Raw genomic sequence first — 26,847 nt, 5'->3', positions numbered from 1 at the left:
TATTGAATTTCATCATTTGCATCCGTTTCCATTCATAATTTCATCAAAAACTTCAGATTTACGCTTTTAGCCTAACCTCGGCGTATTCAACAACCATTAAGAAACTTATTAAATTCTTCCGATTTTCAAATAAATAATGTCTCTCCTGTAACAAACAAGATCAACAATAACTCCGTTCCGATAAAAATCAAATCAAACTTCCAAAGTCAACGTCCCTTTTAACTTAAACCACAAATTCCTTAGACCACATTGTGAGAACAAAGACGGCGACGGCCCTTCATACTCCTTACAACTTTACAAGTTAATTGCGTGATTTCAACCATAACTTATTATCACAGAATATTCCTGGGCCCATAACCTGTTGAAATATGTGCCAGGTTTGGGATGTTTGCCTATTGAAACACAGCAATTCGGTTCACGAAACTTCACGAATTTATTGTGCGTTCACACACTCGTACAGAGACACACACACGCAGCAGATTACTCCGCGCACCGCAGGAGGTACTACATTATGAGAAATACTTCGCTACACTTTACACTTCTTGATGTTTCTAGTCTGTTCGGTTCTGTATGAGAAATTGCCTCATTCCAACAGATGAAAAGAATCCATAAATAGATGTATTTTGTGCAATAAATAATCCATATATTTAGTGCTAACAGATTTTGAACTGATATTGGGTTCAATGACACGATTCAGGTTTTGAGCGGTGGGTGACTTGGTAATTGCTTTTAATGGGACGATTCCTTTCACTTCACCAAAGCTTGTGTCCGACAACTGGAACCAAGTATTGGTAATGATTTAAAAGCTGGCTTTCTGAATGTAAGCCCAATGTTAATACTATACTGTATTATTTTACTGTAAAGATAAAATATCACGAGGCGTGAATAAGGTAAATTAAGTTGGCGTATTGAGCAACAAGTGGCCTCTGCATTTGACTTCATGAGACGATTCACTGAATTTGACAAAACTTGTTCTCCGTCGAATGCTTCAGATCAGCCTGCTCTAAACTGAGTCACTTAATAAAAACTATGATTACATATTCCAGTCTATATTGTTTAATTCACTGGTTTTAAATGAAAGAATGACAAAAGGCTTCTCAAATATAACTAATAAATTTGTGAATTCATTAGTTTGAAGAAAAAGATGTATCGAATAGTGAGTCAAGCAGACGAGTAGCTAATTAAGCGATTCAATGCTGGCAATGGAATGTTACTCGACTGAAGGAATCGCATTGGTGTGGCATCAGGGTATTGGTGACGACAAAGGGTGATCCATGAATACCTACCCAGACCCATTCTTTACCCATTATTGATCAATTTGATATCAATATTTTTCAATCGAATCTCATATTGATTCTTGGATGTTTTGGAGTGCTGATTATGAAAACCACTTCCATTTCTACTCCAGACTTATATTTTCATCTCAAATTAGGTCATTCCGGACCAAAATTTTCAGGTCGAGTTTTATATTGTTTCCTGCAGTGTTTGATGAGCTGAACTCAAAAATAACTTCAAAATTTTTCCCAGACTCACGCTTTACCAAATTTTGACCAAATTTGTACCAAAATTTTTGTTCTGAGTTTGATGTTGATCCCAACAGTTTTTTGTGTGCTGATAACGAAAATCACCTCGACTCCAGACTTATATTTTAATCCCAAATTTTGGTCATTTTGGACCAAAATTTTCAAATCGAGTTTCATATTGTTTCCTGCAGTTTTTGGTGCGCTGAACTCAAAAATGACTCCCAAATTTTTCCCAGACTCACGCATTACCGAATTTTAACCAATTAAGGACCAAAATTTGGAATCGAGTTTGACGTTGATTCCAACAGTTTTTTGTGTGTGCTGATAACGAAAATCACCTCCATTTATACCCCAGACCTACATTTCACTCAATATGACCACAAGCTGCACATTTCGTCTACATAAAGCAAAGTCCGAAATGCACAAATTCGCATCGCTCAGCCCACACTACGCGCCACCTAAACGGCGCGTACCCCTAGTGTTTAGAATCCAAAACTGACCTCGTTTGATCAATTTGATGAAAATTTGACAAGTTCTGTCGATTTTAGTACCGCCGTGCAGAGCGGTCCGCCGCGCGCGGCCCGTCGGCAGCGGTGGGGCGCGGGCTCACGCTCACGAGCTCCCTAGGCCGTTTCCGACCCTGCACATACCGTGCCAATGTTGAAGTGGCGGGAAAATGGTTCAGTCGGGTAGAGGGGGCAAGAAACCGGAAGAGCGAGGAAGAGGGGTAGTGAGGAGTATCGCCGCGTCCTAGCCGTCACTACTCCTTGTATCAGGGACTTAACAAGCGTGCTGAAGTGAATGACATTTCGCGTATTACGCCCTTATTACGCGTTATTACGCGTTATTACGGCCATTACGCGCTATTACGCGTTATTACGCGTTATTACGGCCATTACGCGCTATTACGCGTTATTACGCGTTATTGCGCCAGACATGTACAGTCTATTACGCGAGTAAATACCCCCTCGCTTTCGGGCTCCACCACGGTGGGCTCCACGTCGCACCAGGTCGCCACCCGGTGTAGACAGGTGCAGAGAGTCTCTCTACACCGAGGGTCGGCAACTCATATGGTACTTCGTACGCGGCGGCTATATTACCCGTATAGTACCTGTATATTACCATATATACTTGCAATTACCCACATTTCGCCTCTATAATACCCCTATATTTCTATATATTACTTTGTATTACATATATATTACCTGTAGTACTGGTAATTTACGTATACTCCCTCGTACAGTTCCACCAAATTTTACCGCATAAATGGGTGTTTCTATTTGCATAAAGTGCCCATCCCTACCCGCAAGCCGGTTGGCCTGGCCGGCCGATCCGCCCTTTTCGGGCCTTCATTTAGGACGGCCCCGTGGCCCCACGTGCCCCAAATTTCATGATCGGTAGTAGAGTGACCTAGTTTGAAAGCCAGAGCGTGCAAGTGTCACCGACACTCCTGCTCCTCGCAATAAGTCTCCGAAAAGAGCTCATCGCGCTGTCGCCGCGCCGGCCGGACCAGCCCGCGCCGCTCCGGGCCATGCTCTCTCAGCACAAATCGACCAAAAATCGAGATCTAGAGGTCCTAGCGAAAATCGGCAACCAGGGGGTTGTTCCTGATACCCACTTGACAGATTGACCCGAAGAGGCAAGGTTTGGGGGCTGAATCTTGAGTCATAAGGTTTTGAACACCGCTGTGGTAAATTTCCGGAAATTTTGACTTTGAGAGCTTATAAATTCCGTGTCAAGATTGATATTGTCGGTTTATCAACGTGAGCGGCTCTATGGACCCTCCCTAAGCGACGCTAGAAGTTTGGTTCGAAAATTCCAATTCTAAATGCCATTTTGATCGAAATTAAACCTGGACAGCGCGAAAACTGCCGATGTGGCGGCGGGTGCCTACCCGGAATCCCCGTAAGGCGCCATGTTAATTCAAAACCGTTATAACTTTTTTCCTAAGGGACGGATCAAATGCCTCTGCGGGTCAAAACCTTTTTTGGCCCCAACTATCGATGTGCAAAGCGGCATCATAGTACATGATTTGCAGTATTCGTCCAATTCGCTGACGTTCACCAGGCACTATACACCGTGTGGCCACCGAGGAAGCTCTAAGCTGCGGGCCGGGCCGGGGGTGCGGAAAAGTCCCTAACCCTTATTTAGCGAGCGCGCGCGGCTAGCGCCAAGCCGTAGAGCCACTGGTCGCCACAGATTCCCCGAATTCGCCACTCTGAAGCCACTCGGAGGCCGAAGCGCCACTCGGGTCGGCCACCCCCCCACTGGGGCCCACTTCGCGGCCCGGCCCGCAGCTTAGAGCTTCCTCGGTGGCCACAACGGTGTAGAGCCAGCAAAAATTTCCCCCGGGGCTGGATCGCGGCCGAGTCGGGCAACCCTGCCTTCCTGCCGACCGCACGCACGTCCACGATGTGGCGGCACCGGCACGCGCAGCAGCAGCGCGCGCCCGCTACGTCACGCCACTGCAGCCGTAAGCACGCTGCGTCTGCGTTTCAGCGATCTGCGTCAGTCTCTGCCTTGCGCCCTGCGCTGAAAGGGTCTAATGCTGTGTGGAGTGGATGCCGCTCGATCCGTGAGTTTCTCTTTCCGCCTTGGCGACCCCCCCGGGAGCACCCTGACTGACTTCGCCCAGTGTGCGGGCCTGCCGGACCAGCAGAGAAGTGGTGACCATGGATTGCAGCGACGTCAATTTAGAGGTAGCGACATCATTGTCAAATTTCAATAAAATTTCAGTCAAATTTTCGATAAATTTTATTCAAATTTCGATGAAAAACAGTAAAATTTTCGATAAATTTTAGTCGAATTTCGATGAATTTTAGTCGAATTTCGATAAATTTTTATAAATTTTAAACATTTTGATGAATTTTGGTGTACAAATTTAGCTGGAGTTATTTCTCCTTGTATCCCATCTGTAGGTGTGAACTCAGCCAAGTTGCTTTTGTAGATGTGTACTCAGCTGAGTAATTACATCTGTAGATGCGTTCTTAGCCAATGCATCTGTGCAAGTGTGCATCTGTAAACACCTACTGAGTACACACTTAAGTTTGTAGAGTATATTCGTATTGTTCCCCCAGCATTTCCTCTTTCCAAGGCATCGGCATCGCTGGCTGCGGAGTGCTGCAGTTGCGGCCTGCAGTGGGACCAAGACCGTCGTCCCGCTGGCCGTTTAACTGCGGCCACTCGCCGTGCCACCCCTGCGGGACGCGTGCTCATCGGGCCCAGAGAGGCGCTGCCCCGCGTGCTCCAAGGTAAAGCATTACACATATTTTGCACCAAATACGGGGGGAAAATCGTTTCGAGGGGTCCCATTCAAAAGATCTTTTCCAACGCAATCGAATTTCACGAAGTTAGACCATTTGGGACGGATAAGAAGGTATGCGGATTGTACCCGCACTAATTGGTTTTTTTTATTTTTTCATCTTCAAGATTGTGTGATTGAAACAAATTTTTTTGGGTTTTGTAGCTGTTTCAAATGATCAAACTTGGTCACATTCGCTTGCGTTGCAGATAAGGTTCTTTGAATAGGAGCGCCCAGTTAAGCAAATTGTAAAGTGAAAAAAGTGGCTTTTTGTCTTTTTTTAAATACTTGCGCCAGAAGTCTCAATTGAGGGGTAAAAATTCCTCTCTATCACATAAACTCATACACTAAGATGAGGGCCGCAAACCCCTATCAGTTTCTGGGTTATGGGGGGTTTACAATAACTTTTAGTCGTTTGTACCAAAGTCTCATCACGACAATGGATTAGCTACCCAGTCTTCAGATTCTAGCAATTTTATCTATTTTTGAATAGGGAAGAGAGAGCGTTGCCAGTATTTTAATATCTGCCTTAGTTTTCCTGTAAAACCAAAAACAAGACCAAAATGGGGCAAGATCTCTCAACTTTGAAGGAAAAAAAAAGGCCTGATAAAATAGCTCTTACTGCCTCTTCTCGGCTGATATCTTCAAATGTGCCAACGCGATCTTTTTCTATGCAAGAATAGATAAAATTGCCAGAACCCCGAAGAATGGGTAGCTAGTCCTTTGTTGTGAGGAGAATTTGGGAGAAACGACCAAAAGTTTACGTAAACCTCCATAACTCAGAGAGGAGTTGGGGCCCCCAACTTTGGGAATAAATTCACCTTATAGTGGGAAATTTTTACCACAAAATGATCTTGTGACAAATATATCTAGGACATGCTAGTTTCATTTTACAGTATCCGTAAGATCTTTTGAATAGGACCCCTCCGTTTAAGTTTTGTTTCACTGTTATTCAACATATGTGAATGTGACATCTTATTCGCTAGAATGAAAATTTGTGACGTTCGTTTGAATATGATGCCACAGTTGTTTGAAAGTTGACCCACGTTTGAACGAAAGTGACATGTTAATTACACTCTCGTTCCAGGAAAGTGACGTCACGTTGAAACGAATGTGATAAGATGTCACGTTCCTTTGAGCATTGTGTCACGTCACATTCGTTTGAATGTAAATAAGCTAGGCTGGATTCACCTTCAAACGAATGTGTGACAATGCTCAATGGAACGGACGTCTTGTCACGTTCCTGGAATGAGTGTTAACGGCCGTGTCACGTTTCAACGAATGTGACATCGTATTCAAACAAACGTGACGAAGCACATATTCCAACGAATATGACGTCATTCGTTGAAGTACAGGGATCATTTTGCGGTGTTGTTCATTGCCCTTAGTCTCGCCTGTAATTGAAAAATACCGCGGTCAGTGGCATTTTGTACTAACATTGTAGTTTTGTTTCATTATCTTTTTCAGAAGTCAAAGCAAGTGGTCGAACAGGAGGAACATGATACAAGGTACGATCCGGCTGACGGAAGACATACTCGCGTTGGGTTTCGCACCGTGTGTGCTGTACTTATTCGAGGGCTGGATCTTTTTATATGATATCCATGGAGATGAATGTGAAGAGAATGCCAATGCTTTCAAGGGCGCAAGAGGTAAACGAACCTGTGCTCGTCCTTTGCAGCATCTGGTGCTTGGACTGCGAGGCGCCGACCACCGACGTGTGCCTGAGAGAGCACTCGTACGGCAACGCGCAGCGCTTGGCCCGCGACGCAGCCCAGAGCGTGGCCGCCTCGCACGACGGTGTGGCCGCGGAGCTGCAGAACGCCCAGGAGGCCCTGCAGACCCTCAGGTAGTACACTGTGAAAATTTGAGTCGTCACTTGATGACAATTTCAAGGCTAATTTTACAACTACAACTATTACAACTATGTCATGAAAAAATTGATGACATTATTGTGGTCACGCCCATGCAATAAGTCATCAAATTGTGATGAGATTGTCATGATTTGAATTTAATGAAAATGTCATCCACGTTCTTGTCGTAAAAAGACAACAAATTTTCACAGTGTAGGTTTGGCCAAAGTAGAGGGCTTCACTGTCAAAAAGAAAAACAACGACGTCCCGCCAATTTTTACACAGCCTTTACTGCAGTTTTAGGTGCAGTTGTCACTCACTGTTAAAAATAGTTGTTTTAAAACAACAACACAGTTACCAACCTCGACAACGCTGTTGTTTGTGAACAAGTTTGCTTGTTTTGAAACGACGAATTCGTTGCTAATTATTTTTATGACTTATGCTGTTTCAAAACAATATTTTGCTGCGTACAAACAACCCGGACAATCTAAGAAGTGGTTACTGCGGGGTAACCGGGACTCTACTAGGTCTATGACCTAATCGGCAATAAAAATTGATGCAAATAAGGCTGTCTATCGGTTTACAAACATCTTGTGGACTAACGACGCAACTCGTTAGTAAACAACAAAAGTCATTTGAAAACAACTTTGATCGCTAAGAAAATTAGCAACATATTTACTGCTAAATTACAACATAATTTTTAACAGTGCTGTTCTTTCTTGACTGTCCATCCCCTTAACCAAAATTGTTGGGAGAACCAGTTTTAGGAATGGATTTGTCTCGACGAGACAAACCAAAAAAAAAATGTCAACATTTGTAGGTTTGGACTGCTCGTCAATACAAGGCTGGTAAATCTGACGCATGCTTCATTCAAGCACACAACTACGCTTGACATCAAGCTTAGAGAAGAAATTCTCCAATGCATTTAGATAGGCGGGACAGAGAGGCGAAATGGAGAACGATTTAAGCCTTACGTAGTTGTACTACGCCTGAAGAAAGGCGTAAAAGTACCGAGGGGGTAAACACTCGGGGTTTTCGTGTACAGACTACTCCCTATTACGCGTATTACGGGTATTACGGATGTATTACGCGTATTACAGGTGTATTACGGGTATTACCTATGTATTACGGGTTTTACATGTGCATTACGGGTATTACAAGTGTATTGCGGGTATTACTAGTGTATTACGGGTGTATTACGGTGCTCATGGAATATCAACGGAATAGTTTCTATGTAAAACAAGAAGGAAAGACATCAAAGAATTGATATCACATGGGAGGGACTCGTTCTTTACAAAGCTAGATTGATGTGTCAGTCGCTGATCGTTACATGAATTGTCCTCAGACGATTTGTGCCAACGACAACTGATCTCAATGCTATTTCCTTCCAAATGATAAAGAAACTACCCACTTAGCTTAAAGGTGTTCAACCTGTTGAATCTGAAACCTTCTATGCACGTTTTTATCTATGAACTTTGAAAATACTATTTTTTGGAATTTTGGCGATTTTTTCACCAGGGTCCCCCCTTAAAACCTTACGAAGTATTTTAGGCATGCATAAGTACAAACTAATTTACTTTGTTGTACGAAGAAATAGTTCGTAAATTTCAAAGTATTTTCTTTGAAAGCTTATGTATGCTCGAAATGCTTTGTTATAACAAACCGCTATGCTTTGTATGGCCTGAAATAGTCTGTAAGGTTTTCTCAGTGTGGAAATCTCATCGGCACTGATGGAAATTTTGTCGTCACTTATCGACTTATCCATTGTTCACCTTCACTTCACGCACAGTCTCTTCTCACTAAGACTAACCCCTTGGGAAGAACAGGCCACTCAAACCCTACTAACACCCTTCTCACACTCACACTAATGATACCACATGAACTGGTATCATTACTTTCAAATTATTCGTTGCCGCAGAGTAACAGCCCGCTGGAGTCGCTGCCCGCCGAGCTGCTCCACGCGGTGCTGGCGTACGTGCCGACCGAGCAGCTGCTGTCGCTGCGCCTGCTGAACCGCCGCTGGAGCAAGCTTATGCTGGAGGCGCCGTTGTGGCGCCGCCGCCGCTTTACTTGTGGAGACACTGGCTTTGCGAATCACCGCCCTACCCGGGCATCTTGCGCCTGGCCCCCGCCTTGGACACTGTGGAGTTACAGATGATACGCTGCGAGAGAAGTGATATGGGGCTCGCTTGCCTCAAAGCTCTCGCTGAGGGGAACTGTCAGGTAATTGTAGTGTGACCAAGTTCCTTCATTTGTTTTCAAAGTTATTGTAAAGTAAAACAAGAAGGAAAGACATCAAAGAATTGATATCACATGGGAGGGACTCGTTCTTTACAAAGCTAGATTGATGTGTCAGTCGCTGATCGTTACATGAATTGTCCTCAGACGATTTGTAATTTTGCATTTCAACGAACGCTTCCGGTTGGTTCTCCTCTCAGGCAGGGAACATCGATGCATCGCGATATCTCGAGATATCGATTCTCGTGCATAATCGAATTTACACTAGAGTCCGTGAGTCCGTGCCAAAAACCTGCTTTTTCCATGACCAAAACCCTCAGAAGGACACATTTCTTAAAAAAAGAGAAGTCAAATGAAACTCATTATTTCGTCTCTCATCTCCAACATAAGACATGCAACACCTGCCAAGAAATTTTCATTAGGAAGAAACCGCTAGCAGTTCTGAGACATATATCACGATTAGCGTGAAACGATGTTTCTTTATGACCAAATTTCTCAAAATTATCCATTGTCACTTGGAAAATACCCTCCTAGTTTTTTGTTGGCCAAAGATCTCTGGTCGTTGTCGTTGTTGTTTGCGTTCCAGTGGTGTTCTATATCAAAAGATGCAAACACTTGAAAAGAGGTTAGTTTCACATAATGCACTAAAACCGTCTCTCTTTCATGTTCATTTTCTCAGTATTTCTCATTGCAAGCAAAAAAAAAGTTCATTCACGATCTAGCGACTGACACTCCATCTTTCATTTGATACCACTCTCATTTTCCCACATGCTGTCAGATCTGAGATGAAAGATGTCCCCCCAAAACTCATTTTTGAACACAATACTCGTTCTCTTCACATAGAGTTTTGTATGTTAGTGAGTGGTGTGTAAAGAACGAGTAAAAAAGTGGCTATTTGGCATTTTTTAAAATACTTGTGTCAGATGTCTCAATTTGTAGGCGAGAGTTCCTTTCTATTCCATAAACTCATACACTAAGACTGGGGCACCAAATCCAATTTTCTAGTTTCCTAGTTTGTGAGTTATGGAGGTTTACGTAAACTTTTAGTCAAATTCCCAAATGCCCAACTCCCAAATTCTCCGCGAAAGGATTAGCTACCCAGTCTCCAGGGGACCTTTGCATAGAAAAAAGATAGTGTTGCCCTTTTCTCAAAATATCTGCCTTAGTTTTCCTGAAAAACCGAAAACAAGACCAAGTTGGGGCAACATCTCTCAAATTTGAAAAAAAAATTTAAAAAAAAAGGGCCGGTAAAATGGATTTTACAGCATCTTCTATACCGATTCAAATCTGCCAACGCTACCTTTTTCCTATGCAAAATTTAGATGTAGTTGCCAGAATCTGAAGACTGGGCACGAAATCCTTTGTCGTAAGTCTCAGAAACTAATAGAAGTTGGGGCTTTGGCAATAAACTCATCAAAAAGTGGTTGAATTTTGACTTCAAAATTAACTTCCTGCGAACACTGGTATTAAAATGCAAAGGCATTAAAATTGTGCCCTTTAAGGGCGTAAACGATTTACGGCCCCTGGAGCGGCGTGAATCGTTGACGCCTTTTGGAAGGGCATTAAAATTTTGCTTAAAATTCACCGTTCACGCCCTTCCCAAGGGCACAAAACGATTTACGCCCTTACAGAGAGTATTTATGGCTTAAAGGGCGTAATTTTTATGCCTTTGTTTTACGAGTGAAATATTTCTAGGACATGCTAATTTCACTTTACAGTACCCTTAAAGTGTCTATTTGATTCTAGTTGGGGGTTTGATCCCATAATCTCTGGATTCCCCCTCCCCTCAACTTTGTGTAATCATTTTGTGTTTGTTTCTACAGGTTCGCTGCCTGGACCTGGATTTTCTTGCTAGCACTGCGTCGAACAGGCTTTTGCAACGCGTTCTGCAAAACCGAGGCATACAAGAGCTTCGCATCACCTTGGGCGGGTTCCTGAAGAGCAGCAACCTGGTGCCAGCGTTGGAGGCCATTGACAACTTAGAGAGAATAGACACGCTAGGAGTTCGAATTCGTGGCGGCAAGTGTCTGGATTTTGTCTTCGAGAAAATCTGTATGACGAAACTGAAAATTCCGGACCATTATGATGTCGTCATGGTTCGAGACCTTCTCGACCTTGGGAGAAACACTCTACGCGAGGTCCACTTTCCGGAACACGACAGAAGGTTTGCTCGTTTTAAGGAGGAGTTGGAGCACTGCCGAGAAATCACCCATCTCACACTGTACTCGTGTGACGGCCTTGCAGATGTAGTCCCACTGCTGCCGAACTTAAAATCGATTACAATAAAAGATATCAATGCCTCACTGACAAATTGGCTCAAGTGGGCCCAAAAACAGTACTCAGGGAAGATCCACATCGACGTAAAGATCTACGGCGAACGCTCTTTGCAAGAGCTTGTGGACTTGGCAGACAACCTACGCAAGTTCAGAGTATCAGGCTACGGAGGCTTCGTGCGTATTACAGCCCGAGCGCCGTCTCACCAGCTCTTCTAGTGCAGTTCCTCAACTTGCTGCCGGCAGTGGAGAACCTCGTGCTGAACGTGGAGACGGACTTCGAAGCGGTGCTTCTCTCCTGGACAGCTTCAACGGTACCAAGACTTCAAACGCTCTCAATCTATGTAAAGAACTTGAAAGAAACCTGGTCCTCTCTGACAGAGAAATTTAGAACCCTGCGTCCCAGTCTTACGTTAAAGTTCCTTTAGGAACGACCATGCTCTCTGTTCCGTTTGCCCCTGGTACATTTTTTCTGTACAGCATGTTATCCTGACCTAGTTATTCGTAATTAAACGTATTCGCGACCGCTGTTGGTAGTGTTCGTTAAACGTTCGGTGAGCCGTCATATCCCTGTTCGCTTCAGTTATTTGCTTGGTCTTTATCTTAGCATGTTCTGTCGTGCTATGCTTCGCAGTGCAACAATCTACGCGGGCATCTGTTTTATACATTATACGACAAAATAAATCAGACATTTCTTAATACAACTTTGGCATATGATTCCCATTTTTTCTTGTTGTCCGAACACGACCATAGTCACAAAAGTAGGAAACAAAATAGATTTTAGTCCCAAGATTTTGGCCCCAAGCGTTGCTAAGTTGACGCGTTTCTTGGGGCTTTTTCTTTGAAGGCGAGCAAAGGGGTTCTCAAGTCACTTTTGTTAACGTAAGGAGAAGCTGAAGTCTTGCGCAGCGTCTGCCTTCCTCAGTTAAAAACAGATTGGACACCCACAAACTTACTATTTAAGTTAAAAACAAAGTTTCTATCATGACGCTTTGAAACAAAATCTGAGGGGAAAATTGAAGACACTATTTTTATTACTTTAATTTGTCTAAGTACGTGGTTCCATAATTTTTTCCAGACTTTGTGCTTTGCGCTGATAGCAGAGTGACTTACACTCGGATGCAACTTACCTCACGGAATATATTGAACTTAACACCTTGTCAAATTTCTTTCGTATTTTGGAGAAAATCTCCACCATAATGTGTTGGTGCAGCCCTCACTGTTAGAAAAACTGCTGTTGGTTTACGACAAATTTGTCGTGAAGTTTCATAGCAGAAGTTGCTGTCAAGTGAGAAAGATGTCGTAAGATAAAATGTCGTAGTCTGATGAAAGTGCTGTTCAACGATAAAATTTTCATAGACATTGGCTGAACTCATATCCTCTTCACAGTCATTGGATCCAAATCATCAATCAACGACATTGTCGATACATGATGACAATGTCGTTCAAAGATTGTTTGACTCATAGGATTACGATAAAATAATCTCATTTGCCACATTGTCCAATATTCTGGCAAAATGTCTCAAAACTCAGCTTATAAATCAATTAAATGCACAGCAGGGATGGAAGAAGATGCACAAAGCTGATGGTCTCCAACACTTGTCAATAAATGTCATTAGGAGTGGCTCGTGGTGATAGCAAATAGCCAAAGTGAGGTAACCACATTAAAAATCTGTTTTATGTCTCCCAAGTTAACCTTTGCGGCAGACTTATGAGCAAATACACAGCAGTTCATCATGAAAGGTTATCAAAATAGCGTCAAGTTTTCATGCTAATTAAGATGTGCCTTTCCCAGACTTTTTGCCGGAATATTTGACAATATGGCAAATGTGATTATTTCATCGTAATCCAACGAGTCAAACAATCTTTGAACGACTTTAGTCGCTTTGAGATGAAATTGTTGTTTGATAACGATACTTTTATTGTTTTGATTTTGAACATATTCTTTTGTAACCATACAATTTTGTATTCTTAAAACAAGTTTTTTTTTAATATGATGGTTGTTTTGTTTTGAATTTTGACAATTTTGTCATTTTATAACAATCATGCTGTTGAACTTTTTGTCGTTATCCCACAACTTTTTCTAACAGTGCTCCATCGCAGGGGCGCGTCCATTAATAAAGTAATTTTATAATAAAGTGGCTATTGTTTATTTCCCCAGCCGTAAATCCACCCCGCATCCATCCTATTTCATTCACATAGCGGTGCCTCGCTGCCTCGTAGAGACAACCTCATTCGGCCAGACGCGGTTCCAGGGAGGGCCCCCTCTCCTCCTGAACCCGTTCCTGGTCCGCCACTATCTCCGACTCATCTCGGTGATCCATAGGCAGCGAGTCGGCGGTCGATCTCCCCAACGGACGGCAGCCATCCCCACCGAATGACGTCCTCGACGACGCCTTCCAGGTGCGACTTGAGCTCCGGCGTCACGCGCACTCGGAACACCTTGCCCTCCGGGTTCGCGAAGAACTCTCGGACCTGCGGACGTTCAAAGCACACGCTGGTAAGACAATCGGCTGTTTTTGGACGAATGTTACGTCACATTCGTCACAATGTGAATTTGTCACGTTCGTTTGATGATGCGATGCGACAGTCGTTTAAACATCGTTTTCGAACGAGCGTGACGCATTTCTCATTCCAATGAATATGGCGTCATATTCTTTCAAGCAGTGCACGGTAAAAACGGTTCCTGGTTTTCCCAGGGAACTCCCTGGAAATAACCGATGTATTATTTACCATAGGCTTCCTCCTTAAAGCACCCACCGTACACTGTATTAAAATTTTTGGAAATTTCTGAGGAACAAATTGCGAAAGACATGCCACCCCCCGAAACTGACCTTCGGAACATTGCATAACCTCCAACTGGAAACATTAATGTTCCTGTCTTGAACGATTTCCCGGCACGTGTAGAACAAACAAGAAGCCAAGGAATATAAGTAAAAAAAACAAGAAGGAAAGACATCAAAGAATTGATATCACATGGGAGGGACTCGTTCTTTACAAAGCTAGATTGATGTGTCAGTCGCTGATCGTTACATGAATTGTCCTCTGACGATTTGTAATTTTGCATTTCAACGAACGCTTCCGGTTGGTTCTCCTCTCAGGCAGGGAACATCGATGCATCGCGATATCTCGAGATATCGATTCTCGTGCATAATCGAATTTACACTAGAGTCCGTGAGTCCGTGCCAAAAACCTGCTTTTTCCATGACCAAAACCCTCAGAAGGACACATTTCTTAAAAAAGAAGTCAAATGAAACTTATTATTTCGTCTCTCATCTCCAACATAAGACATGCAACACCTGCCAAGAAATTTTCACTAGGAAGAAACCGCTAGCAGTTCTGAGACATATATCACGATTAGCGTGAAACGATGTTTCTTTATGAGCAAATTTCTCAAAATTATCCATTGTCACTTGGAAAATACCCTCCTAGTTTTTTGTTGGCCAAAGATCTCTGGTCGTTGTCGTTGTTGTTTGCGTTCCAGTGGCGTTCTATATCAAAAGATGCAATCACTTGAAAAGAGGTTAGTTTCACATAATGCACTAAAAACGTCTCTCTTTCATGTTCATTTTCTCAGTATTTCTCATTGCAAGCAAAAAAAAAGTTCATTTACGATCTAGCGACTGACACTCCATCTTTCATTTGATACCACTCTCATTTTCCCACATGCTGTCAGATCTGAGATGAAAGATGTCCCCCCAAAACTCATTTTTGAACACAATACTCGTTCTCTTCACATAGAGTTTTGTATGTTAGTGAGTGGTGTGTAAAGAACGAGTAAAAACTGTGGAATATCAAAAGTATTTGATATCAATGGAAGACTCGTTCTTTACAATATGTGGTTCACCAGAAACAAATGAGAGATGAGTTTGTGCGTTTTGAAATGAAGTGAAGTAGAAATCTGCAAATCATAAATTCTCTTTTGCCCTCCAAAAAGGTTTTAAAATAATTTGACATTCAAGCATCGTGATTGGTTTCCGCCTTTGGCGGAAAGTCCCTAGTCTCGTTCAAGGTGGTGAACAAAAGAATTTAACTCATTATTGTCTCAATAGATGGCGCCATCGTCACACCTCCTTATGACCATTAACCTCAAATTTCCTTATATGTTGACATAACTTAGTCACTTTAACACCAAATGGTTATACATGTTTAATTTTAACTTTGATTTACTTATAAACATACCTTATGGGTAAATATTATGAAATTACAATCACTTTAAAACACCCATTACTCCAAACTGTAAAACCTTCTATATCTCTTTTTTTAGATAAATAATAAGAAAAAACCTCTTTGAGAACTTTTTAATTGCACTTTAAGCTTTAAATTCATCACCAAAAAGTGTTGCTTTATCTTCATTTTCACTGAGAAATGTGCAACAGAAGCTGCTTGTAACACAATTTTCTACACTCATCAATTCTGCCATTCAAACTCGATTTTCTCAAAATTTTACATAGAAACTGAAAAAAAACCTCATAGTATTGTTGTTAGCAATAACAAAATGTATCAAATCATGTGAATATGGGGGCTATATGTGTAATAGATTTCGAGATGAACCACATCACCACATTTCTGTGTTGAGCACAATACTTGTTCTCTTTAGGTCATAGTTTTTTTTTTGGTTTTTGTAAAGAACGAGTAAAAATGTGGAAAGCGAAGACTCCTGAAATTCGCTCGTACTTTCAGGGATTTCCCAAATTGTTATTGACAGTGTAAAACGGGGTTATTTGGGACAAGAGGGTCACATGAAAGCTTTGACGTATACTGTTTTCCTATCAGTCACTCCTAAATTTGTGGGCTGAGCAGATAAGGCCAAGATTACCTCACCAACAACTTTTTGCAGCAGGCTGTATCTCTTCGCTGTCACTACACTGGTAATCCGGGAATATGCGATGTCATGTGGCTGTTTTCAAGTGTGTTGCTATAAGTCACACGGCTGGTTTCAAAGTGAAAGCTATTCAACGTAGAGTGTGACTTTTCAAGCGGAGCCCAAAGAAGGAGAAACCACTCATTTAAAAGTGAATACTATTCACTTGGAAACCATTATGAAAATGAGGGGATCCGTGCCCCTTCCTGTGCCCATACGGAGAAGGATACAGATAGATCCGTATGCATTAGGTGCCCACACTGAAAAACCAAACGTGGTCCAGACCACACCAACTGATGCAGTCAAATAAATGCCATTTTGACTGCATCAGTTGGTATGGTCTAGACCAGGTTTGCATGGAAAGACCACACCAAACGTGGTCTAGACCATACCAAACCACACCAAACGTGGTTAAGACCACACCAACTGATGCCGTTGCAGCTGACCACACCCAGTGGTGTGGTCTCGACCACGTTTGGTTTTTCGGTGCATTTGCGCAGGGGTATGGATCGATCTGTATCCGAACATCTTACCTCTTTGTTTGTCTCGTCATCAGCATAGAGCCAGTTGTGGTAGAAAGGAACCGCGCAGATACCGTACATTGCCGCCATTGACAGTTGCTCCTAGAAAGGAAGTCTCCATCATTGCAGGTCATTAACAATTTTAAGTATTCAAATTCCATAGCAATATTGTGCAAAAACGGACTAGGAAATATGCAATAGCACTGTGAAAATTTGAGTCGTCACTTGATGACAATTTCAAGGCTAATTTTGTCATCAAGTCAATTGATGACATTGTTGTCACGCCCATGCACTAAGTATAGGAGCTTTGATGAAAATGTCGTCAATCTGTGACCAGATTGTCATCATTTCAAAGTGATGAAAATGTCACCCACGTTATTTTGTCACAAAGTGACAACAAATTTTCACAGTGAGGGCGTACGGTGTGTGCACACCTGCAAGAGCTGCCAGGAGTGCACCTCGTCGGGGTCGCGGCAGCCGGCCGCTCTGAGCGTGGCCTGCAGCTCGCCGTGGTACTCGCGCAGCAGCGAGTCCCAGTGCGCGTCGCGCAGGGCCTTGTCGCCGCTCAGCAACAAGAGGGTCATCAAGTCCATGGCGGGGTTGCCGGGGAGCACGAGCTGGAAGTCGATGAGTGTCGCGGCGATGACGTCACCAGACACCTGTAGGACACGCCGGAGGACGTTGGTGTTGTACATATACGCAGCAAGGGGGCTCGACACTGAAAATTTGTTGTCACTTTATGACAAAACCGTGGGCGATATTTTTATCACTTTCAAATGATGACGGTCTCATCACAAATTGATGACATTTTCATCAAAGCCTTTTCATCAAAGCACTTATTGCATGGACGTGACAACAATGTCATCAATTCTTTTGATGACACTCTTGTATGGAGACTTGAAATTGTCATCAAGTGACGAGTCAAATTTTCAGTGGAGTGGGCCAAAAGAACGGTCATCATCAGCGCTGTTAGGCCTCAGCAGACCTCTAGCGTTGGAGGCGGTCAAAATCCCAGGCGGGGTTTGAGCTCCATGATCAAGAAACGGGACTCCAGACCGAAGGTGTGGATTGCTCTCTGAATGAGGAATCCATTCCATGAGGACTAAGGGGCTATCAAAACGCGTCTGTAGGGTGTTGGGCGCCTTTGCCGGTCTTCTGGCTCACTGCGTCCAACACTCTCAAAATTTTACTAAATATTTGGGGCTACAAAGAAAAGTAGCTTGTCGTATAAAAAGTATATTAAGCATGCGTAAGCTTACAGACAAAATACTACGTAATTTACGATCTATTTCTTCGCAAGGTTTACTACTAAAAAGTTCGTGCAGATTTATAAAGCACTTCGAAAAGTTTTAAGAGTGCAGCGACTGAAGTGTCACTGGAGTAGTAGGCTTTCCGAAGGACATATTACCTTGTCGTATTGGAACATGACGTTGTTGGTGTGGAAATCCCCGTGCACGAACGTGTACCCCTTGCCGAAACCCGGGCACGTCACAGAGACGTTATCCTCGGCGAACGCATCGAACAGTCTCTTGAGACTGGAGTACACCGCGGAGCCTTCGGGGTACGTGTTCTTGAGTATGTCTGCACACATGAACATAGTGTAAACCAACACATGGCCAAACAATGAGGTTGATTTCACGTTAGGGTAACTCTAAACTGAACGCTAACTTAAAGTTTGCCTTTTATAAATAAAGGCATTTCCGTTTCGTTTTAGGTTCACACAAGAAGCGAGGCGAGGCCACGGTTTACCCTGCATTTTGATGTCATCGGAATGCCGATTAGACATCTGTAGTGAAAATAGCAGCCCGATAAAGCATTTTTTTTTGTCCAAAAATGGTTATTGCGACTTTGGAGGTTGAATAAACTTTCGATGATAACCTCATACAACGGTGTAAAGTTTCTTTTTTCGTGTTTTTATTAATAAATGAAAAAAGAGTTAAAAGAGTATATTTGGGAGAAATCAATTTAAGGCCTCTTTGAAAAGTGTGATGCGATCCCGTGCCGTTTAACTTACAAAATGCCACAAAATGCCCTTTAAAATCGTGCAAATATTGAACTCACTGCGCACCTGGTGTCACTCTAATGGCCTGGAAGAAAGGCCTGAGTTTGGCTTCACCGTCCGCCGTGCCCCACAAGTGCCTCAGCGGGCGCCGCAATTCGTTGTATTTCTCCGGCCTGTGATGATTGAAACAAAGAGAACGTGGTGTCAGTGCGGGGTTCTTAAGAACCGAGCAGCGGGAGGGCGGGGAAAAATCGGACACCCCAATTTTAGACTGGATTGCCTTGATTTTAGACTTTACTAACACCTGTACGCGCTTGTGTACACTGTGGCAAAAAGGTACGAAAAATTCTGTAAATAGCTTGTCGCAATCCTCCGTAGCCCCCTTGTCAATATTCTCCACTAGGCCCTTACAGTATTCTCTATAGGACCGTACAGTCTTCTCCGTGGGACCTTACACTCTTCTCCGTAGGACTATACAGTCTTCCATGTCCTATGGAGAAGACTGTGCGGTCCTACGGAGAATACTGTAAGCATATTGTGCGACTCAAGGGAATCTCCGCTTGCAACCACCGGATTTCCGGCTTACAAACTATTTGAATTGAACAAATTATTAGCAGCTTCCACACATAAGACGTCAGCCTGAAAAACCGACGTGAGAGGCTTAGTCATTGAAAAACATCACACAAATCGATCTCTGCGCCTTTCACTTATCATAATCCCAGGGCAGGCACGCACAAACTCTGCAGTGCAGAGTGATGGCGCAGTAAAGGTCTGAGAGTGTATCAGTTCCCGCACACAGATTAGAAATCACAAATACAAATAGTGCAAGCCAGCACGTAACGGCCACGAACTTTCTCGAGCGTCCAGCTCTGAAAATCTTTGGTAACGTTTTGAAATGTAATCAGTAAATAAATCAAATCAATGGCGTCTGGTATCAAAATGCTATTTTAGCACGTTACCACTGTGCACTGTCCCACACACTGTGAAAGTTTGAGTCATCACTCGATGACAATTTCAAGGCTAATTTTCCTTCCAAGGATGTCATCAAAACAATTGATGACGTTGTTGCCAAGCCCATGCAATAAGTATGGGAGCAAGAAAAAAAATCATTAATTTGTGATGAGATTGCAATCATTGGAAGGTGATGAAAATACCATCCACGTTTTAGTCATAAAGTGACAACAAATTTTCACAGTGCAATTGCATATTTCTGCTTGTGACGCGACGCTCGGCCCGTCCGAGGGGTTTCGTCGTGATTGCCGTACCTGAGGTGCTTGAGGGCGAGCCCTGCTCCGTGGTAGCGAGCCAGCTGCCGCAGCGCCAGGCGGCAGTGCGCGGCGTCGAGGCGATGGCTGCGGTCCGCATTCACAAAGCCCTGGAGGCCCAGATCCTCCAGCGATATGGACCGGGGCAGGCCGTCGAGCGAAACAAGATAGCACCTGCACATGGCGCCAAACAACACTCTAAATGTTCATGTAAGTGCCCATGACTGTGGCCATTCTTGAGCATAGACATGGCTAGGTACATATTAATAAATAAATTCAGAACGATATTTCCATATTGTGCTGAAGTACTAAAATTGTAGCCGATTCATGTACGTATGACAATAGTTACGAATAATGAGGATGCATGCATGACTGGTGCAATTAGTAACATATCCATAAATACTCAAGCATAAATAAATAGCTTCTATACATATTTAGGTTCAAGTATGGCAATAGCTATGGACAATGAAATTCTTAAGAGCAGTGTGCACTGTTCGAAAATTTCCGGGAACAATCGATTCGGAGAAGTGAGTCACTGATGATTCCACAAATGTTTCACGCCGACCACACCCATCGAGCTTAGAAGAATTCAGCAAAATTTAAAACGACTTAAGAATATAAAGAAAGTTTAGTAGCTTGTAAGGTGACCTGACGAATGTCTTGAAACCACTGCAAAAATTGCGATCTTGAGGGTATGTTGAGAGTCAGTTTACTAACCTGGGCCATGGTAGTGGCTCTGTCATATTGGCAACATCCTGTAGGGCGGGCAAGATTGACTGGTAAGCAAGCCCCTCGAAGACGAAGCTCAGTGTCACAAGTCCCTCCTCCTGGGTGTCACTGGTCGTCTTCGTGATAATATTGATGGGCGCCTTCCCGGAGGGACCCTGAAGTCCAGTGGTAAATCCGTTTCATTCCATACCTGCACAACGTTTTAGATGATGCAATAGGAAAACGCGTTTAATAACTCACATCATCTGAAATTGTCGTCCTAAACACGCTGCTGGTGAAACCATCTCGGTCACCAGAAGCTGCTTTGATTTCGAACCTGTTGATAGGACAAATGAAGTGTTTTCGCATTAAATATATACGAATGGCTCGGGCTTAAGATGAATGCTCAAGCAAGGAATGCAAATTACCATCGCACTAAATTGCCATAGAAACTTTAGTGCATAAGGGAGAGTGGGGTAATTCCGGACACTTCGATTTTCACTGGGTTTGAGTGAAGATATAGCTCAAAAGCCCGCCTAACTGAGAGAGATAGTCAGTTAAAAATGATAATTCCAAATCGGCAAGGTAGGAGGTAGGAGGTTAAGCTGTTTGGCTCTAGCTGGAGCATACCTGCAAGCACGCTCTCGCTAGCGCATGCCTGCCAAGCATGCACTAACTAGTGCATACACATGCCACACGCTTCCTGATTAAGACCACAGTGCAAAAAATCAGTGTCTGATACGGAGCATGCTACGGTGTTCCGTATACCCCCTGAAATGGTGGCAGGGACATCTGCCGTACCACTCTTCCCATAAGAGCCTGTGCTTTGTAAAGCGTGGTACGGAAATTTAACGGAAAGTGTACCGCTAATTTTACACCGGAGGTTGCCGTTTCGGTTAGGTTAACCTAGAAGCAAGGTAACCAATGGACAAATTTGTGAACAGCTCTAGATAACTATACTTCAGAGCCATGGACAATGATATGTACATTCCGTAACCTTTAAAAACATTTCTACTCTAGTTGAAGTATTCTCCCTGGAATTTGGCCCTGGTGGGTTTTGAATCCAACTATGAACAAAACAGTGCGAAAGTATCCACAATAAAAGTCTTGAGCCTGTTACGGAAACACCTGAATGGATTCTGACTCAGTGAAAAAGTAAATGAACATGGATCTTAGGTGTGCATTGTTACACAACATGGCCCAATGGGCACTCACGCCGCTGCGCTGTCACTGACCGAGGCTTCTTCAAACCCTGGGCCGTGGCGATGGCAACAAGCACTTGACGGAACGCTCTCTCTTCGGCCATGGCTGCGACTCCACTGACACGGCGAGAGCGCTCTGGGCGCGTGAAGGTCGCTCAGAGTGGGGGGCCGCGGGCTCTCTTCCTCACTCTCTCTCTTCCTCTCTTTCCCTCCCCCTTCCTTCCGCCCTCCTCCTGCAACCGGCTCGAACTGGTTTAGCGGCAAGACTCCACAGTAAAAGATCTTACGCGGAGGGCGGTACGCGTTATCTCGTGCGAAAGATGAAGCGATATGGAATTGTTTAGATTTCACATGCACCTTGGCTTTGCAAATTGAATGTAGCAGACAATTAATTACCAACTGAAACCGATTTTACGCTTCACAAAACCTGGTGACAAAACTATAACCAGTTACGTAATGACATAACCGGGCTGCAGTTTGGTCTTGAGATTTGGAAATGCACGGAAATTGTTTCCCAGTGGTAACAAAAATAGTGCTGGGACATTAAGTAGGTGAAGGGCCTGCGTGACAAAATCCTGTTACGGTGGCACGCGAGTCGGAATGGGGTCGGGTTCGAGACGTGGGTGAACGGGGTGCATTGGTCATCGGGAAAGTTGTTGAGTGAAGAAATTCCGGGCACTTCAAACAGATATAAAGGTGGTACTGAACCACCATTCCCTTCCTCAGAAAGGCTCCCCGTAGCGAAACCTCCGGCTTTCGAATCAACCTTTCGACTCAGGAGTCGACGGGTCTGTGTGTGTGAAGACTACTTCGCTGGATCCACTACGATCCCTCGAACAAATGCACCGGAAGTCGGGTCGCGTCGGCCAATCGGAAGCCTCCTTTCATCGGTGGTAACGCCTACCCTTGATGAAAGGAGGCTTCCGATTGGCCGACGTGACCCGACTTCCGGTGCTTTTGTTTACTCGAGGGAATCGAAGTGGATCCAGCGAAATAGTCTATTCTGTTGTGTCTTTCAGCAGCGTTGGTATGTCGCCGGAGAAGAGGTCTCAGTCCAGCCCAACCGGCGGGCCTAGCGGGGCTGCAAAGCGCTCCAAGCAAGGCGACCCGTCACAGCTTGACGAACCGTCTCCACAGAACAGGTAATTTGTGGGCACACGCATCAACTGCCTATGGACAACGTCAGGGAACACCCGGAAACCGTGCAGTGACGAATAAGGTGACGGAATAGTAATCAGCGCGGTTAAAATTTGTGACAAGCAGGTGACCAATTTAGGACTAAATTTGACATTGCGGAAAACTGTTTCTGGATTGTTCAATACACTGAGAATCTAAACGCTATGAATATAGCGTCAATTGGTGCAATTCAAAAGCATTGCACGTGATGTGCAATGCCTTCCCATGAATTAGCATAGGGCATTTTCGGGACGCATTGGACGTATGGTGCAATAAGGCTGGAGGCATTGCACGTATGGTGCAATAGGGTACTTTCGTAGATCCCTGAGCCGGAAGCACACAGACGCCATGTTGGCGGAAGTAGATCCAAACTTGACATGGGAAAGAGACGTTCGTCAAACGTATCGGCCACACTTGAACATAAACAGTTGTTTGATACTTGTTTGCAGTGCATATGTGTTTCGCGAGCAATATTTGTACAGCTCGGCTATAGTTTTGGATCCGAAGAGAGGTTAGTTTCCGGCCAATTTGGCGTCTGCTGGTCTGCTTGCTTCCGGTTCAGGATTCTACGAAAGTACCCTATAACTCAGTGCATTGCTATACTCACAGCGTTTGGAATCTCTACAGAACATTCTAGTCGTCGCCCTTCATCTGCTTCAGATACTGTTTGACAAAGGAACTAAAGATATTAGTCATCATTTCTCTCTGATACCGGGATCTCTACTTACTACCTTCCTTTTCGGCTCTGTTTTGTTCTTCCCTTTATTCTGGGATCGGCGACGACTAGGATGCTCTGTTGTCCGAGACACAGATATTCAGTGCTGCCATGTTACGCGCTCGCTTCCGCTTCATGTTACGCCACGTTCCGTTCATGAAGGCACAGTCAACCGGAAGTTCTGAGATCAAGAATAAGCGTTGGCATACCCCTTCGAGCTGATGTTGATTTACTAGGTAAAGTTAACACTTAAGGCTGAGCCCAAGTTCCCACTTTTGAGAAGTTTAAAGTGAAGAGTTTTATATTGATCAACTATTCTTATATGATGTTTTGAAAGAAAAGGCCGTATAACCTTTGTAACAACACACACAGTCGAGAAATAAGTTGAAGTGGAAGTTACAATTCACAGTTCCCAAGAATTATTTTGAGATATAGATCTTTGGCCTTACAATGTAACATCCCTATCGCCAAACCCACATGATAGGAACACGGCAACCGTCTTGTTGATCTGAAAATAATAACAATAACTTGCTCAGAGGATGAGATAAAAGTAAGCCGAGATACCCATGTCTATTTCAGAATGTAATTTGAGTGTATGTTTTTGAGATTCATGTAGAGAAACAATTATTTTTGAAAATTGAGTTTAAACTTGAAACTTTGGAACACCCGGAGCTGTCTGCTACATCAGATGGATGGACATGGGAGTGTTAACAAAGGTAACGTCCAGTACTGCCAACTGGTATTGTCTGCTTGTACCCGATGTTTGAGTTTAAATATTGTAAATAATTTCGATTTTGACCAATCAAATTATTTTCACGGAGACTTAGGCCGTAAACGCATCTGTAAAGACGATTTTGTAATAATTACGGCGTGTTACAGGCACACTGTTTTTAGGTTTGTATTGTTGGCTACAGTGTCAGAAGAAGGTTGCGGCGACGGCTAGGGGCAGAGCCCCCTGCCAAATTCGCATTCGAAGGCGCCAGAGCGCGACACCGTCGGCTGTGACGTCACCATGGGACCTGTAGACTTGAAAGCGTCAAAAACCTCAAAGAGCCTAAAACTGGGTTAAGTGAAAGGCATTTTCACAATACCGGTGACTTAGATATTTGTACTGGAGAGTGGTTTCAAAGTGACACAGCAAAATAAGAAAGTGAAAATTGTGTTGGGGTTAGTCGCCACGGACCTCCAGAGTAGTTCCAATAGCGCCCACCACGAGCAGATAGAGCGCGCTGAGCTTTGCCTTCGAATGCGAATGGCTTCGCTAGTTAAAGTTAAAGTACACGTTAAAGATTAGTTGGGCTCAGCCAAAAAGACGTAATGTTAAATAATTTAAGCGAATCCCGGAAAGCAGTGTCGTGCTATATTCGGGGTCGGATAATATATTTTGTCAAACTAGCTTTTTTTTTAACATGTTTATTGGCCATAGGTAGTTTTAATAAATAACAATTTGCATTAGAATATTTAACAATAACAATAACAATGGTCAATAATAATAGTTGAAGTGAAGTGCGCAGAAAATTGATGACCATTATTTACAGTTAGAACATTGGGCTCCCAAGCTGGAGAGCTCTGAAACGATTGTGACGTCATCTTCGCTCGAATGTGAATTGTGTCACGTTCGTTTGTTTGAATGTTGATACATGCTGTCGTGACTTTCTTACGTTCATGCTTGGAACGATTTGCAGTCTGTCATCGGTGTCGGAGATTTCGGTCAAACAGGAAGTAGCAACGAGTCCGGAAGCCACCATGAGTGCGTGCCGCTGTACCACGTGAGTGCAACTGTGCCAATTTTTCGCTCCTCCTTCCCGATCAGAGCCTGAATTTTCGCTTCTGTGCCGTACGGACGAGCAAATGAATTTCTCTATTGGGGCATTCCAGACCCAATTAGCAGGCGGCGTAGGTGACCATCACCGATTTCGTTCCTTTTGTGCTCAAATGTTACCTACCACTAGGGTAAGATGCCCCTAAATTTTTAAGGTCGAAACATGAATACTTTCGGAGATATCGCAATTTGAAATTTTCTCTAAAATTTCTTTTAGTGATTTTGTACAAAGTGTCAACTTTTGCGCGAATCCATCCTGCTTCTAAAATTTTCGACCCAGAAGGCTGAGATCATCATTCTTAAGGTAAAAATGAACAAGGAATCCGAATCCGCCGCCAAAAGTTACCTACGACCGAGTTTAGTGGTCGAAAATTGACTTCAAACGTAAAATTTCGTTTTTTTTTGGGTTATTTTCAAAGCAAAAATGTAAAGGCAAGCGGGTCTAAACTTAAACTTCCGAGTAGTGGAAAATGTTCCTTAAGACTCCCTCTAAACAACTGCGGCTCGAAAAAGGTGGTTATAGGTCTGGATCAGACGCCACAGCGCGACAAAGCAAGCAAATTTTAGTGAATTTCGTCGATTTTCATCAATTGTGTGCGGCGCAGCCGCGCTGCACGCGCTGCGGGCGCCGTGCGCGCCGTGCGGTAGGCAACCCCTCTTACACTTCTGCTGCTTCGTGGCCTATCTTCTCCGTGCCAGGATCTTCTAGGCCTTCCTTGCGCCTGGACCCTGCTCTCCCCCCCCCCCCCCGGCCCTTTTCCCGCTCTGCCCCTTCCTCCCCCGCCCTTTTCCTCTCAGCTTACTCCTCCCCCACCCTCTTCCTCCCTGCTCACCCCTCGACCTTTTCCCAATACCTGACAGCCTCTGTGCCCTTGATGTCATTTTACCAGTCTGATGTTCTACTAGGGGAGGATCAACAGGGTTGGTTGAAGACTTAAAAACAGTTTTGCAATTTATTTTTTATTTTTAACATATGACAATTTGTCACATTTTGAACCATTTTTAAACCCATATCAGGTATTCAAAGTTACAAATTAAATTTTCTAAATGGTACATTTTTTTCGACGAGCAAGTTTTCTTATTACTGAAACATGTTGGGTTGCCAGTTGAAACTTGGAGTTAGTTAAGTCTACTAAATCAATATTACAAATTATGTCATGAACAGGGGCTATGTAGCTTAAGATGTTTTCAGAAAATGAGAAAACGGTTGCTGGTAAGGCTGCAGCCAAGGAAGGCCTAGAAGATCCTGGCACGGAGAAGATAGGCTACGAAGCAGCAGAAGTGTAAGAGGGGTTGCCTACCGCACGGCGCGCACGGCGCCCGCAGCGCGTGCAGCGCGGCTGCGCCGCACACAATTGATGAAAATCGACGAAATTCACTAAAATTT

The 26,847-nt window shown here is 43.7% G+C and overlaps 2 protein-coding genes and 1 long non-coding RNA gene across 12 annotated transcripts in view; 2 read left to right on the top strand and 1 right to left on the bottom strand.

Moving 5' to 3' along the window:
• The first annotated feature begins 3,937 nt into the window (after positions 1 to 3,937).
• On the top strand, positions 3,938 to 13,191 carry LOC117642641. Its single transcript, XM_034381037.1, has 6 exons — positions 3,938 to 4,222; positions 4,618 to 4,774; positions 6,292 to 6,332; positions 6,503 to 6,670; positions 8,593 to 8,897; positions 10,736 to 13,191. The coding sequence occupies exons 5-6, from the start codon at positions 8,829 to 8,831 to the stop codon at positions 11,402 to 11,404; spliced, it is 738 nt and encodes a 245-aa protein (XP_034236928.1). The 5' UTR covers positions 3,938 to 4,222; positions 4,618 to 4,774; positions 6,292 to 6,332; positions 6,503 to 6,670; positions 8,593 to 8,828; the 3' UTR covers positions 11,405 to 13,191.
• A 120-nt stretch (positions 13,192 to 13,311) lies between these two features.
• Positions 13,312 to 26,847, bottom strand: part of LOC117642637 — a 15,435-nt gene continuing 1,899 nt past the window's right edge. Inside the window, exons 1-10 of one of the 8 annotated variants that reach the window (XM_034381029.1) lie at positions 21,533 to 21,751; positions 20,974 to 21,451; positions 20,807 to 20,882; positions 20,555 to 20,721; positions 19,838 to 20,011; positions 18,639 to 18,745; positions 17,979 to 18,151; positions 17,005 to 17,229; positions 16,583 to 16,672; positions 13,312 to 13,660 (exon numbers count right to left, since the gene is read on the bottom strand). In XM_034381029.1, the coding sequence (XP_034236920.1) occupies positions 13,493 to 13,660; positions 16,583 to 16,672; positions 17,005 to 17,229; positions 17,979 to 18,151; positions 18,639 to 18,745; positions 19,838 to 20,011; positions 20,555 to 20,580 (963 nt within the window). In that variant the 5' untranslated portion in view covers positions 20,581 to 20,721; positions 20,807 to 20,882; positions 20,974 to 21,451; positions 21,533 to 21,751 and the 3' untranslated portion in view covers positions 13,312 to 13,492. The other 7 variants (XM_034381022.1, XM_034381026.1, XM_034381023.1 and 4 more) reach the window with 7 other exon arrangements.
• Positions 22,311 to 25,407, top strand: LOC117642650. Of its 3 annotated transcripts, none has more exons than XR_004587580.1 (3): positions 22,311 to 22,535; positions 22,770 to 22,889; positions 25,324 to 25,407. It is a non-coding gene; the product is annotated as an uncharacterized LOC117642650 (long non-coding RNA). The 3 variants fall into 3 exon arrangements; XR_004587581.1 differs by having other exon boundaries at positions 22,767 to 22,889; XR_004587582.1 differs by having other exon boundaries at positions 22,429 to 22,443; positions 22,745 to 22,889.

This window comes from Thrips palmi, unplaced genomic scaffold (assembly GCF_012932325.1).
Source record: "Thrips palmi isolate BJ-2018 unplaced genomic scaffold, TpBJ-2018v1 HiC_scaffold_16, whole genome shotgun sequence".
Taxonomy (NCBI): domain Eukaryota; kingdom Metazoa; phylum Arthropoda; class Insecta; order Thysanoptera; family Thripidae; genus Thrips; species Thrips palmi.
This window is presented reverse-complemented; position numbering and strand designations above follow the sequence as displayed.

Coding starts and splice junctions, on each gene's coding strand:
- LOC117642641 (XM_034381037.1), top strand. CDS start 8,829: ATGATACGCTGCGAGAGAAGTGATATGGGGCTCGCTTGCCTCAAAGCT. Junction 8,898..10,735: donor TCGCTGAGGGGAACTGTCAG/GTAATTGTAGTG, acceptor TTGTTTCTACAG/GTTCGCTGCCTGGACCTGGA.